The 16413-nt window shown below is 38.6% G+C and overlaps 1 protein-coding gene across 2 annotated transcripts in view; it reads right to left on the bottom strand.

Annotated features, from left to right (window-relative positions):
* The window catches only part of mef2b (myocyte enhancer factor 2b), a 52356-nt gene that overhangs the window by 15116 nt on the left and 20827 nt on the right, over window positions 1-16413 (bottom strand). For both annotated transcript variants that reach the window (XM_057841510.1, XM_057841509.1), the window contains exon 3: window positions 2400-2472. In XM_057841510.1, the coding sequence (XP_057697493.1) occupies window positions 2400-2453 (54 nt within the window). In that variant the 5' untranslated portion in view covers window positions 2454-2472. The remainder of the gene's footprint in view (window positions 1-2399; window positions 2473-16413) is intronic.

Genomic DNA, 16413 nt, shown 5'->3' with positions numbered 1-16413 from the left:
GGTGGGAATCACTGCTGGGGTCAAAAGAAACAATAAGAGCAACCAAGGGCCTCAACATTGGTAGGGACACTATAACAGCATAACCTGCATATACACTTTTTGCTGGGGACGGAACATTAATAAGACCAAACCGATTGGGTGAATGGGGGTCAGGGCTACATTTCTCAGAAATATGCTGATGTGTTGCCTACGTAAAAATGAGAAAAGTTACATTTATTTTCATGGGGGAAATCCCACCTTCTTCATATCGAGGAAATTTACAGTGGTTATGTTTTTGTGAGTTGTTATTATTATTATTTTTTAAAGGGTATGACAACACCTGGGGAAATGCTAATATTCCGTCATTTATCCATAAATGCATGCCTTTTGGATTCATATCATGCCACTCCGTGTAATTACACACATCGCAACACCAAGAAAATGATAGAAATTTGGATCGATTGTCAAGCTAAAAGGACCCGCCCACGAGATCCCGGAAATCTAGCATATTGTGTGCGTGACGTCACAACAAGGAAACAACCGGCTCAGTGGTTAGTACTGAATGGCTGCGATGATAGCGGACAATTTTGTTTCTAGTTGCAGCGACGAATCCAACGTAACGAACATTCTTCTAATGGTGACGAGGAGAGTTATGAACCTTTCTTTGGTGTTTTGGGTTATCAATTTGAGCCCAAACGAAAGCCAATGCAGCCTAATGAAAGGATCATTGAGAGGAGCAATCACACTGATGAAACACCGGCAACATTGTGTGGGAAACACCGAATGGTTTGTTTTGCATTTCTTTTTGTGAAGCTGATACACCGTGACCACAAAATAATGTAATGTATAGAATAATTATCATTTATTGTGCTATCATAGGTTTTTGCACTGCCAACAGACACAAATATGAATGGGATTCGAGGATTTGTTCTATATATTTTACGAGCGATAATTTATACATGTGTCCAGTCCTATATCCAATGCGTGATATGTTTTTATTATAAAAGAGTACTCACTCTGGCCATTTCGAGCTTGGCTGCTCCGCTCCTTTGGTTAGCCTGGGGTGGTCTCATCAGAGCCAGTCGTCCTCTTTCTTGATATCTCGGGACATTTAGGTGGCTGCGCGTGTATGGTGGCTGCTTTCATCAGCAATTTCTTAGCAAAACCTGATTTCATTTGTCCATAGATCGAATAGCTTTCAGGTGTAAAATGCGCACCATACAAAACCGTGCCGGAGGCTGGGTCTGCAAAATTAGCCCTCTTAGCACGGACGAACTTTACTCATTGTCTGCGTAGTCCAGCTCTTTTTCTCGCGTTCGGGAACTCATGGGTACTACATTGCGACAAATGGCTATTTGTAGACCACATACCATGACAGGTTTGAACCATTTTAGCAATTTTTTGATAAAACACAAACGCAACTCTCTCGTCGATAAACAACGATTGCACCTGCCTCGACTTTTCGTTTCCTTGTTATGACGTCTCCGCCCCATTCGGCTGTTTCCGGAATACTTTCGGAAATGTTCGTAATTTTCGATCTATTTTCGATAATTGCTCATGAATGCGATTTATTTTTTTGTTAACTTTATTAATATTTGTTATCTTGCCACATAACGCTTCTATTGATATCTCACAGCCCCTTAGTGTTTTAATACCCTTTAAAGAAATGCCTGCATAGGCTGCAAATAAAATTATTTTTCAATGAATGATGGAGAACATAAATATATTTTAATCAATGAATAAATGCACAGTTGAATTAACATTAACGGTAGAAAACATATACATTACAGGATGACACTTATCTCTAATCAGCTTCCTACTCGAGTTTTGCAGGTTAACAAGTTCACACAGTTTAATGTTATGCTGACTGTGATGCAGGTTGGACTTTCAGTAGCAAAATTAGTGGCGTGTTCCCCACCTCCACAACATTGACGTCTACTTACAGTGGCTGCTGCTGCAGCTGGCTGAGAAAAAAATTATAATATCCCTCGTCTTTGAAAGGGGTGGAGAAAGCCGCATGTTGACATGTATTTCTGTCAGGGTTATGTGAGTGTGGGTGCTTGTTTGTTGTAGTCATCAGCAAATCAAACATGCGTTTGAGGGGAAAAAAATGGACCGGCACATTCAGCAAGTGAAAAGGGGTAAATGTAAGTCTGAACATAATGAAAACACAGTAATTCACTTAAAAATGGAATGGTCAATTCTATTCTTACAACATATGGGAAGACACAATAAATTATTATCATTAATAATTATCATCAATTATAAGCATTATATAATTCAAATAAAGTTGCTTAAAAGTTGGTGGGGACAATTTGAGAATCCTGAAAAGTTGGTAATGTTATGTCCCTACCGTCCCTATGCAAACTTACGCCCTTGACAGCAACAACAACAACAAAAATCTTTTGCAGTTGGCTTACCTGTCGGTTTCTCTGGTCCAGAATGCGAGAAATTTGTATTTTCTTTCTTCCCATCTTTCCCGTGGTGTGATGCCTACGTGAAAACATGTTAGCATATGAAACAGAGCGAAATAGAAAAATCAAAGTGGATTTTTTAGAAAAAGCTATTTTGCATGTAGATTAAAATGGTTATCATTGATTTTTTTTTCGGGGGGGGGGACAACACTTCTTTATTCAGTGTGCTTCTCATCACATGTGCACACGACTCATCACAGAGGTTGCTTTTTACCATAGTACCACACGCCCAGGATGCGCTTACCACACCCACAGAGAGCGCACAACTATGGCAACAGCTATATACAGTGGGGCAAATAAGTATTTAGTTAACTACTAATTGTGCAAGTTCTTCCACTTGAAAATATGAGAGAGGCCTGTAATTGTCAACATGGGTAAACCTCAACCATGAGAGACAGAATGTGGAGAAAAAAAAAACTGAAAATCACATTGTTTGATTTTTAAATAATTTATTTGCAAATCATGGTGGAAAATAAGTATTTGGTCAATACCAAAAGTTCATCTCAATACTTTGTTATGTACCCTTTGTTGGCAATAATAGAGGCCAAACGTTTTCTGTAACTCTTCACAAGCTTTTCACACACTGTTGCTGGTATTTTGGCCCATTCCTCCATGCAAATCTACTCTAGAGCAGTGATGTTTTGGGGCTGTCATTGGGCGTGGCTAAGCCACTCCAGGACCTTGAAATGCTTCTTACGAAGCCACTCCTTTGTTGCCCTGGCTGTGGGTTTGGGATCACTGTCATGCTGAAAGACCCAGCCACGTCTCTTGTTTCTTGCTGATGGAAAGAGATTTTCACGTAAAATCTCACGATACATGGCCCCATTCATTCTTTCCTTTACACAGATCAGTCATCCTGGTCCCTTTGCAGAAAAACAGCGCCAAAGCATGATGTTTCCACACCCATGCTTCACAGTAGGTATGGTGCAATTCAGTATTTTTTTTCCTCCAAACAAGAAAACTTGTGTTTCTACCAAAAAGTTCTATTTTGGTTTCATCTGACCATAACACATTCTCCCAGTCCTCTTCTGGATCATCCAAATGCTCTCTAGCGAACCGCAGACGGGCCTGGACGTGTACTTTCTTTAGCAGGGGGACACATCAGGCAGTGCAGGATTTGAGTCCCTGGCGGCGCATTGTGTTACTGATAGTAGCCTTTGTTACTGTGGTCCCAGCTCTCTGTAGGTCATTCACTAGGTCCCCCCCGTGTGGTTCTGGGATTTTTGCTCACCGTTCTTGTCATCATTTTGATGCCACGGGGTGAGGAGGGAGTTGAAAGTCCGTGCTGCCCAACGACAGCCCCAAACATCACTGCTCTAGAGGAGATCTGCATGGAGGAATGAAGAAAATACCAGCAACAGTGTGTGTGAAAAGCTTGTGAAGAGTTACAGAAAACGTTTGGCCTCCGTTATTGCCAACAAAGGGTACATAACAAAGTATTGAGATGAACTTTTGATATTGACCAAATACTTATTTTCCACCATGTTTTGCAAATAAATTCTTTAAAAATCAAACAATGTGATTATCTTTTTTTTTTTTTCCCCATATTCTGTCTCTCATGGTTGAGGTTTACCCATGTTGACAATTACAGGCCTCTCTAACATTTTCAAGTGGGAAAACTTGCACAATTAGTGGTTGACTAAATACTTATTTGCCCCACTGTATAGCCATTGAGAGACATGGAACAAAACAAATTATACTTCATTTTTCAATTGCAATAGTTAAGATGTTTTGTTGAAATATTCCATGTCAATGACAAGTTCAAACCAATTCAGAGTGTACTCTGCCTACTGCCCGTAGTACGCTGGGATAGGCTCAAGCACCTCCGTGACCCTCCTGAGGAAAGGCAGCATGAAAAATGAATGAATGACTGATAAGTTCAATGTAGCTGACTGTTGTCACAAGCATGTTTTTATTGGTCACAAAGTAATAATTCAGTTGTGAAATGCTTTCATCATCGTCATAGTTGCCACAGTAAATCATTCAAATTTGGTGAATTTAGTTAGCAGCTTGCAACATGACTTGCAGAGGTGGGTAGAGTAACCATAAATTTTTACTCAAGTAAGAGTAGCGTTATTTCAAAATAATATTACTCAAGTACAGGTAGTTATCAAAAAATGTACTCAAGTAAAAAAGTAGTTGGTGAAAAGAATACTCAAGTACTGTAATGAGTAACATTGTAACTGCTAAAGATGTTTTTTTATTTAAAGTTAAACGGTTTAGTTTTTCTCATGAAAAAGTGACCTATTTGAACTGTTATTATTAGGGTTGTTCCGATCATGTTTTTTTGCTCCCGATCCAATCCCGATCGTTTTAGTTTGAGTACCTGCCGATCCCGATATTTCCCGATCCGATTGCTTTTTTTTGGCTGCAGATTCAATTCCAATCATTCCCGATAATTTTTCCCGATCATATACATTTTGGCAATGCATTAAAAAAAAAAATAATAAAACTCGGACGAATATATACATTCAACATACAGTACATAAGTACTGTATTTGTTTATTATGACAATAAATCGTCAAGATGGCATTTACATTATTACCATTCTTTCTGTGAGAGGGATCCACGGATAGAAAGACTTGTAATTCTTAAAGGACAAATTTGACTTTGTATATTGTGACTAAATATTGCCATCTAGTGTATTTGTTGAGCTTTAGGTAAATGATACTGTAGCCATGCCCAAATGCATGACGGGAAGTGGAACCATGACTGTGCGTAGTAGTGCTACCAATTGATATATCTTCTCTGCTTTGGGAAATAACATAGGGTGTTAAGAAAAAGATCAATTACTACCTTACTTCCCCACATTGCTTCCCACTATAGCTCTAATCATAGGGAGAGGGCTTGTAAGGCTTTAGCCAATTAAAAAAAGGATCCAAAGGCTTCCAAAATTCACTCTACTCATTTTATGCTGCCTTTTAGCTCTCTATATAGGTAAAATAGTGCCATTACAGATTGAGCGCGACAATGCGTGAGTGGGTCGTGCAGCGCATGCAGTAATTGTGTTAAATATTTTAACGTGATACAATTAAAAAAAAATTTAATTACCGCCATTGTCGGGATGAATTTGATAACCCTACCTTAAGCCAAAAATTAAAGACTCTGGATGAGTGTAACGTATTATGTCTGTAATGTTAAATACAATTAGAAAACGATTTACTTAAAAAATATATATATCGAAAAAAAGGCATGTTCGATATTTTTTTGCCGATTCCGATACTTTGAAAATGACGTGATCGGATGCCGATCGATCGGGACATCTCTAGTTATTATTATACCGTACTATCACATATTACATAATCATGTTAAGCCAAAGAAATACAATAACAAACAAAAAACATTTAATTCCAGCAAGAGAAAATATACCGGGATTAAGCATTATTCGTCCAAAGAGCATGAGTGCCCTCTAGTGGAGTAAACATATTTCCTCTTATGAAATTAAAAGAATCATATCTCCGGTTTTCCGTGGTCAGTCGGTGCCAAACTTTAAACTGTTCAGTAGTTCAAAAGTCTGCATGGTGTCAAGTTCTGTCTCTGCAAAGGTTTTCTCAACCCCCCAAAAATGGCTGTGACTTGGACTAATGGACGTCATCAAGCACACCGCAATGCAGCCATGTGATCACGCACGCCGCCTCTATTCAGTTCTCATCATGACTTCTCAAGACCAGGCATGAGAGACGAGGGGGTGGCTCGTACAGGTTCACAATTTACATCCCGAACTGTTTTCCTTCAACTACTAGCTTTTCGCGACTGGCCAGACAACCATTAAAAAAAAAAAAAAAGTCATCCGCTATATATTTTTAAACGGGTCTCTTGGGGACGAGCAGCGTGGTCGGGCACTACTGCCCGCACGACCCGGCCCGGTAGGCCAGACAGCGTGGGTGTCAGACTGTGTGGACTTTAGGGACCATGCTAACTTTAGACTGCATCGCCTCATGGGGGTAAAAATACACTATGCTCTTGCCAAGGGAAACTGAGACGCACTCGTTCAATTAACATTGTTTTCCCAGCACAAATCCATATCTGAGTCAGTGAATTAATAAATGAACAGTACAATGAAGACATGTTTATTCAATCCCCAATGTATGCATTTTACTGATAGACTCTGGACATAAGCGGAGTTTATGTCCAGGAGTTAATGTGGCCGAAAAGTGTCATTGCATGTAATTGACTTTCCTATAATGTATAAAAGTTGTAAAGCAAGAAAACAAACAACACAAATGAATGAAATGAACAACAACAACAACAACAAATTTTTCTAATGGGTCAAAAAAAATTTCTCGAACAGATCATGTGACTAGCACCTTAGACGGTCATTTGCTTTGCATATCATTTTCAATAAAAATAAAACAAAACAAAAAAAAAATGGGGAGGGCAATTTTATTTTATATTAAGGATTTTTTTCTTTGATTGAAAATATTTTTTTATGATTGAAGCAACTTTTTGGGGATTGAATGACTTAGACACAAATGCCCTACCTATAATATGGCCCAAACACAAAAAGTTTCCTAAAGAAAACTTTTTTAAACGAAAAATTAAGTGCACAAATGCAAATTTTTTGAGTCTCAAATATTTAAAAAAATAAAAATTATTTTTTCGATGATTAAAATGAAAAAGTGATTTTTCTTTTGAAAAAATATTTTTTTTTGTATGACGCAACTTATTTTTTGATTGATTAATAATGACACAAATGTCCTAGCCAAAATGTGGCCCAAACACAAAACCACATTACTGTACTTCAATCAAAAAAGTTGCTTGAATAAAAAAAATTGACTTCAATTAAAAACAAACATTCAAATAGCTTTCAAATGCATTTTTTTAAATTTCAAATTTATTTTTGCATTCAAACATATTTTTTTTTTAGATTGAAGTGACTTTTTTTAAATATTGAAAAAAAAACTTTTTTTTTTTTTTGATTGAACCAATTTTTTTTTTTTTGGGATCGAATAATAAAGACACAAATCTACCTCCATATGGCTCTGCTCAGGGGATACAATTTTTGACTGAGGTAACTACATTGGCACGACACCGGCGGGCGTACCATATTCAATGGATGATGATCTTGGTGAAAAGTATAGCTGTCCTGCCAGCAGCCTGATTTAGAATTCCGCTCAAGAATGATGGGAAACAAAAAGACGCTCATTTTCAACTTATTATTATAAATATTCTTGTAAGTTAATTTTATTGCTGACACTGCGTTTTGGGGTCATCAACATGTTGTGCCCCCCCTTCCCCAAAAGTCAAACTCCGCCTATGACTCTGGACCTTCTTTTCCACATGCAAGGGAATTACAGTTAGTGCTGGGTGATATGGAAAAAGTATTCTATGATGAACTGGGCCATTACATTAAAAGACACTGATACGCCATGATTTAGTTCATTTTTAATATTTTGATGAAAAAGTTGGCGGTTCAACCCCCCCAGAAAATAAAACAATCGCTAAAAACAACAATGGTTAACCCTAACCCTAACCTGCAAAATGCAGCCCATGAAGTACACCCCACCACCAAAACACAGTATTTGCTTAGAATGCTACATTTATTCACGCTAGCAAACCAGTTCAAAGTGCACAGTAATATATATGTGCAAGAGAATATTAATTTAACATCATAAACAATATATTGTAGAAACAATAAAGAAAATATGCAACATACTTGTGACTAGTACATGTATGCAAACCTGCACATGAGCCCAAAAATTTATTTGATTTAATCTCCTGCGCTCTCTAACCGGCGCCCCTGTAGTGCTCAACATGTCTGAGCCAACTAGTCACCAGTAGAATCTTCCACACTTTCGTGCTAACGTTCATAGCCGATAAATAACAAGCTAACAGTCTCAAAATTACGAGTGTGAACGATTTTTAAAAAAATGGACACAAAAACACATTTACCACAACAAGGGTTGTTCCGATCATGTTTTTTTTTGCTCCTGATCCGATCCGATCATTTTAGTTTGAGTATCTGCCGATCCCGATATTTCCCGATCCGATTGCTTTTTTTTGCTCCCGATTCAATTCCAATCATTCCCGATAATTTTTCGCGATCATATACAATTTGGCAATGCATTAAGCAAAAAATGAATAAAACTCGGACGAAAATATACATTCAACATACAGTACATAAGTACTGTATTTGTTTATTATGACAATAAATCCTCAAGATGGCATTTACATTATTAACATTCTTTCTGTGAGAGGGATCCACGGATAGAAAGACTTGAGACTTTGTATATTGTGACTAAATATTGCCATCTAGTGTATTTGTTGAGCTTTCAATAAATGATACTGTAGCCATGCCCAAATGCATGATGGGAAGTGGAACCATGACTGTGCGTAGTGCTACCAATTGATATATCTTCTCTGTTTTGGGAAATAACATAAGGTGTTAAGAAAAAGATCAATTGCCACCTTGCTTCTCCACATTGCTTCCCAGGATATTTCTACTCGTAGGGAGAGGGATTGTAAGGCTTTAGCCAATCAAAAAAAGGCTCCAAAGGCTGCCAAAATTCACTCTTCTCATTTTACGCTGCCTTTTATCTCTCTATATAGGTAAAACGGCGCTATTACAGATTGAGCGTGACAATGCGTGAGTGGGTCGTGCAGCGCATGCATTAATTGCGTTAAATATTTTAACTTGATACATTTTTTAAAAAATTACCGCCGTTATCGGGATAAATTTGATAACCCTACCTTAAGCCTAAACTAAAGACTCTGGATGAGTGTAACATATTATGTCTGTAACGTTAAATACAATTAGAAAACAATTTAATTAAAATATATACAGTATATATATTAAAAAAAAAGGCATGGCCGATATTTTTTTTGCCGATTCCGATACTTTGAAAATGACGTGATCGGACCCGACATCTCTAACCACAACTATTCCTCCACTTACCATTGTGAGGAATGTTCACGATCTATGTGCAGCGCCTTCAATTCAAACTTTACAAGGCATACTCACATCATCATTGTATGAGCAGACGCATGAACTGGGAAATGCAGAACTGTAAAAAAAAGCACGAGCAGTTTTCAAAATAAAAATGGCGCTCTAATACAGACCCTGACAAAAGTCTTGTCGCTTATCCATTTTGTAGAAACGATTGCTAATAACCTGACTTTTAAATATTTAATTGGTTTCAGAAATGGCTCATATGAAAGCTAAGACCCTCCAAAATGATGTTGAATGTACAAAAAATATATTTGTTTCACTGAAAAAATATTTATCATTTAATTTAATGAAAACATAAAGGTCAAATTTTAGCAAGACAAAAGTTTTGTCGCCTTCAGAAAGTAGTGTGAAAATTGAACAAAAAATGTACTTCAAATACAAACATATGTTACATAACATAAACGAATTAAGTAGTGGTGCTGTGAGATCCAAATGTAATATTTTGTATGACTTCCATGCGCTTCGGAAAGGATTCATACAATTTATTGATTAAGACATCAGGAACATCAAAGAAAGCAGTCTTGCATGCTTCCCAGAGTTCATCAACATTCTTGATTGTTGCATCTTGGCAGAGTTTTGTACTTCAACGAGTACCACTCTTCTGAACCTCTGACCTGCCTGTCTAGTCTGGAGGAGTTTCCACTGGTTTTCCCCCACAATATTGCACATGTATTACTATATTTAGTGACATGCCCCCTTTACTGATGATGCCTTGGCGGATATGGCAGCACCATTTCCCACGACCCCTGACGTGTGCTGTGTACACAGGCATCTTGGGCATTTGGGCAGGAAATACCCACCATATTACCTTATAAAGTGCTGAGATAATCATATTCATATCAACTCTTATCAGTGACCATAGAAGTCATTTGAAAGTAATTTCACATAATTGCATCAACTTGTATTATTATTGCATATACTGTATTAGGAAATTGGAAAACAAGTCATTCTGGAAAAATGCGCCTCTAAAGCAAGGGCGTAGGTTTGGTCTCAACATTGGTAGGGACGATATAACAGCATAAACTGCATGTACATTTTTTGCTGGGGACGGGAAATTAAGAAGACCAAAAAGATTGGGTGAATGAGGGTTAGGGCTATTCTCAGGAATATGAACCTAATCAATGGATAAGCTAAATGATCAATGTAAAATAAACCTGTATTGATTTATACTAACTTTCGCGCGTATCGGTTCAGGTGATACACCGTTCGATTCAAACTTTGGTTTTCAAAAACTACTAAAGAAACATTTTGAAAACTTTTAGAATAAATGTCCGCATTTTATTCGCAAATTTAAATTGCAGTATTTGAACATAACTTCAGTTATATTACCATACACAATAAATAAAAACCTGTTCATAATCTCTTAACTATTCATGAATGCAAAAAAATAAACATTTGTCCTACGCAGTGGCAGACTTGGCAATTTTGGGGCCTAAGGCGAACATATCCAGGTGCCCTCTTCATGGGTCAGGGGTTAGAAAGGGGAGAAGGGTGTTCCGGTACACTAGGGCTGTCCTAAACGACAAATTTTCTCCTGATTAGTCAGCCGACTAGTTTTACGATTAGTGGACTAATCTCATAATTTTCTTTTTTTTACTAATTTAACAATGAAATTTTTGTTGACGCTTATTAATTCACAAAACCATTTTGGAACACTTAAATTCTTTATTAAAATACAAATAATCATGTAAATAACAATAATTAATCACAAATAAACAATGAGGTTAAATGCTGATAGCATTTACTAGTGCAAAAGAATGGAACGTAAACAGATTCAGAACACTGACTTTGCCTTTCCAACATTATTCAAAACAATTCTTAACAAAAAAATCTAGCATTATTAAAGTATACTACTATATATAATAGTAGTATAATAATTATAACTAGGCCTGCAAGCAGGACTGAACGGGCCCTCGCAATCTAGCGCAACTCGGACGTCACGCAACTCGGACTGTGTGCAGGTCAGGGTGGTGGCAGATCCTCCTCTCTAATCATCTCATTAGAACCTAACAAGCTCGAAAGTCGCCTCTTTACATTCCCACACCCAAGAGATAAAAACCCCTATTGGAGAGAGTACTACAAAAAAGGAGCCACTACTGAGCTGTGCAGCCAAGCCCTTATTCAAAACCAAATTAATCTTCTAACTGGGCCAATTCGACCAAGTGTGCCAACTATTGTGGCTCTATAAGCTCCCTGAGTCTCTGAAAAAAAAATATTTCCTTTAAATGGCGAACAAAGGGTCGTCACGGCAACAGACAGAGACACGTGGACATGGGCCGTAAAAAAGTATTTTAATAGGTCTTGAAACTACAATGACCAACATGAAAAGAACTGGACATGTTTTGGAAAAACGAGTGACTTTCTATCGCCACTAGTTGGCGCTGTAGGGTTGATGCAAATGACCCCTACAAGGCCCTTCAGGGTATGACTCTCAACAAGCACGGGAAGTTTGGCGCAGATATCTTGTATATCTGCCGAGTTATGACTGTTCAAAGTTTTTGGAGAGAAAAATTGTTGACAGTCATTTTCACTTTCCTGTTTGGACCCCTCCGCTTCAACGAAACTTCAATATTTTTCATCAGGCACCTGAAGACAGGTCTTAAGGTTTCCCTTATGCAGGTTTGAGGTAGATTGATTTTTTCCCTTTAGAGGAGGAGTGTGTCCCGTAAAAAAGGGCATTTCCTGTTCCCACTAGGAGGCGCCAGGCACAAATGGTAAATTTTCAATCCAGTCCTGCTCAGGCTGGTATACCTCACACACATGCCAGATTTAAAATAGATTGAACGTTGTATGAGGGAGTTATCAGTCATTTTCCGAATTCGGTGTTTTGGCGAAAAAATGGAAGAATTTGGCGCCCCGCCCAGGTCAGGCCCGTGAATGAAAACACACCATTTTTATAACTTAAGATTTCATATGCCTCATGAACAGTCTCGCCAATTTTGAGAATGATCAAACTAATTCCCTAGGTGCCAAGGTGTAAAATGTGCACACTGTAAATCGATAAAAAGTTCACATTCAATCCAAAATACCCGATTTCCTGTAGGATTTGGAATGTGTGTGCAAGAGACTTTTTGGAGCAGTTTTGCACAAAGTTTTGACTCTCCAAATTTCATCACTCTATGTTAGAAAAACCTAAATGGAGAGGCCTTTTTGAAAATTTCAAGGGGGCGCCACTGAGCCATTTTGTTAAATTGTTTCGTAACGTTGCAAGATTATCGAACGTTATCCAAAGCCGCATGTATGTGCAAATTTTGGTGAGTTTTTATGCATATTCAAGCCTCCAAATGTAAACTCTTACTGTGAACCCATGAAAATTTCACATTCGATCCAAAATACCCGATTTCCTGTTGGATTTGGAATATGGGTGCAAGAGACTTTTTGGAGCAGTTTTGCATAATGTATCTACTCCCCAAATTTCCTTGCTCTATGTTGAAAAAACCCAATAGGAAAGGCCTTTTTTAAAACTTCTTTCTGTCGCCACTAGTTGGCACTGTAGAGTTGATGCAAATGACCCCTACAAGAACCTTCAGGGTATGACTCTCAACAAACACGGAAAGTTTGGCGCAGATATGTTGCATATCTGCCGAGTTATGACTGTTCAAAATTTTTGGCGAGACAAATTGTTGACGGTCATTTTCACTTCCAGTTTGGACCTCTCCGCTTCAACGAAACCTCAATATTTTTCATCAGGGACCTGAACACATGTCTTGAGGCTCCCCTGAAACAGGTTTGAGGTCAATAGATTTTTTTCCCTTGGAGGAGGAGCCTGTCTCGTAAAGAAGGCCATTTCCTGTTCCCACTAGGGGGCGCCAGGCCTAATGGGTAATATTTCAATGCAGTCGTGTTCAGGCTGGGATATCTCATATACATGCTAGAAATGAAAAAGATTGAACGTTGTATCACGGAGTTTTTAATCATTTTCTGAATTTGGTATTTTGCCCAAAAATGGCCGACTTTGGGACCACGCCCAGGTCAGACCCTTGAGTGAAAACTCACCATTTTGAAAACTTAAGATCTCATATGTCTCCTGAATAGTCTGACCAATTTTGAAGACGATCCAACTATTTTCTTCAGCGACAAGGTCTCAAATGTAAATCGATAAAATTTCACATTTGATCCAAAATTTCCGGCTTCCTGTTGGGTTTGGAATATGGGTGCAAGAGACTTTTTGGAGCAGTTTTGCACAATGTATCGACTCGCCAAATTTCATTGTTCTACGTTGAAAAAACCTAATAGGAAAGGCCTTTTTGAAAATTTCAAGGGGGCGCCACTGAGCCATTTTGTTAATTTTTTTTGTAGATTATCAAAATTTACGCAAAGTTGCATGTATGTGCAAATTTTGGTGAGTTTTCGTGCATGTTCAGGCCTCCAAATGTAAACTCCAACTGTGAACCGATAAAAAATTCACATTTGATCCAAAATATCCGATTTCCTGTTGGATTTGGAATATGGGTGCAAGAGGCTTTTTTGAACAGTTAGGCATAAGGTATCTACTCCCCAAATTTCATTGCTCTACGTTGAAAACCTGAGAGGAGAGGCCTTTTTGAAAATTTTAAGGGTCAAGGGGGCGCCACTGAGCCATTTTTTGACATTTTTTCAAAACGACACAAGATTATCGAATTTTACGCAAAGCCGCACGTATGTGCAAATTTTGGTGACTTTTCGTGCATGTTCAGGCCTCCAAATTGGCCATTTTCATTTGCCCTGAAAAAAGAAGAATAATAATAATAATAACTAGGCCTGCAAGCAGGACTGAACGGGCCCTCGCAATCTAGCGCAACTCGGACGTCACGCAACTCGGACTGTGTGCAGGTCAGGGTGGTGGGAGATCCTCCTCTCTAATCATCTCATTAGAACCTAACATGCTCGAAAGTCGCCTATTTACATTCCCACACCCAAGAGATAAAAACCCCTATTGGAGAGAGTACTACAAAAAAGGAGCCACTACTGAGCTGTGCAGCCAAGCCCTTATTCAAAACCAAAATTAATCTTCTAACTGGGCCAATTCGACCAAGTGTGCCAACTATTGTGGCTCTATAACCTCCCTGAGTCTCTGAAAAAAAATATTTCCTTTAAATGGCGAACAAAGGGTCGTCACGGCAACAGACAGAGACACGTGGACATGGGCCGTAAAAAAGTATTTTAATAGGTCTTGAAACTACAATGACCAACATGAAAAGAACTGGACATGTTTTGGAAAAACGAGTGACTTTCTATCGCCACTAGTTGGCGCTGTAGGGTTGATGCAAATGACCCCTACAAGGCCCTTCAGGGTATGACTCTCAACAAGCACGGGAAGTTTGGCGCAGATATCTTGTATATCTGCCGAGTTATGACTGTTCAAAGTTTTTGGAGAGAAAAATTGTTGACAGTCATTTTCACTTTCCTGTTTGGACCCCTCCGCTTCAACGAAACTTCAATATTTTTCATCAGGCACCTGAAGACAGGTCTTAAGGTTTCCCTTATGCAGGTTTGAGGTAGATTGATTTTTTCCCTTTAGAGGAGGAGTGTGTCCCGTAAAAAAGGGCATTTCCTGTTCCCACTAGGAGGCGCCAGGCACAAATGGTAAATTTTCAATCCAGTCCTGCTCAGGCTGGTATACCTCACACACATGGCAGATTTAAAATAGATTGAAGGTTGTATGAGGGAGTTATCAGTCATTTTCCGAATTCGGTGTTTTGGCGAAAAAATGGCCGACTTTGGCCGCCCGCCCAGGTCAGGCCCGTGAATGAAAACACACCATTTTTATAACTTAAGATTTCATATGCCTCATGAACAGTCTCACCAATTTTGAGAATGATCAAACTAATTCCCTAGGTGCCAAGGTGTAAAATGTGCACACTGTAAATCGATAAAAAGTTCACATTCAATCCAAAATACCCGATTTCCTGTAGGATTTGGAATGTGTGTGCAAGAGACTTTTTGGAGCAGTTTTGCACAAAGTTTTGACTCTCCAAATTTCATCACTCTATGTTAGAAAAACCTAAATGGAGAGGCCTTTTTGAAAATTTCAAGGGGGCGCCACTGAGCCATTTTGTTACATGTTTTCGTAACGTTGCAAGATTATTGAACGTTATGCAAAGCCGCATGTATGTCGAAATTTTTGTGAGTTTTCGTGCATGTTCAAGCCTCCAAATGTAAACTCCTACTGTAACCCGATAAAAATTTCACATTTGATCCAAAATACCCGATTTCCTGTTGGATTTGGAATACGGGTGCAAGAGACTTTTTGGAGCAGTTTTGCATAAGGTATCTACTCCCCAAATTTCCTCGCTCTATGTTGAAAAAACCCAATAGGAAAGGCCTTTTTTAAAACTTCTTTCTGTCGCCACTAGTTGGCACTGTAGAGTTGATGCAAATGACCCCTACAAGAACCTTCAGGGTATGACTCTCAACAAACACGGAAAGTTTGGCGCAGATATGTTGCATATCTGCCGAGTTATGACTGTTCAAAGTTTTTGGCGAGACAAATTGTTGACGGTCATTTTCACTTCCAGTTTGGACCTCTCCGCTTCAACGAAACCTAAATATTTTTCATCAGGCACCTGAACACATGTCTTGAGGCTCCCCTGAAACAGGTTTGAGGTCAATAGATTTTTTTCCCTTGGAGGAGGATCCTCTCTCGTAAAGAATGCCATTTCCTGTTCCCACTAGGGGGCGCCAGGCCTAATGAGTAATATTTCAATGCAGTCGTGTTCAGGCTGGGATATCTCATATACATGCTAGAAATGAAAAAGATTGAACGTTGTATCACGGAGTTTTTAATCATTTTCTGAATTTGGTATTTTGCCTAAAAATGGCCAACTTTGGGACTACGCCCAGGCCAGACCCTTGGATGAAAACTCACCATTTTGAAAACTTAAGATCTCATATGTCTCCTGAATAGTCTGACCAATTTTGAAGACGATCCAACTATTTTCTTCAGCGACAAGGTCTCAAATGTAAATCAATAAAATTTCGCATTTGATCCAAAATTTCCGACTTCCTGTTGGATTTGGAATATAGGTGCAA

This window comes from Corythoichthys intestinalis, chromosome 7 (genome assembly GCF_030265065.1).
Source record: "Corythoichthys intestinalis isolate RoL2023-P3 chromosome 7, ASM3026506v1, whole genome shotgun sequence".
NCBI classification, from domain to species: domain Eukaryota; kingdom Metazoa; phylum Chordata; class Actinopteri; order Syngnathiformes; family Syngnathidae; genus Corythoichthys; species Corythoichthys intestinalis.
The sequence above is the reverse complement of the archived record's forward strand: the minus strand, read 5'-3'. Positions and strand labels throughout refer to the sequence as shown.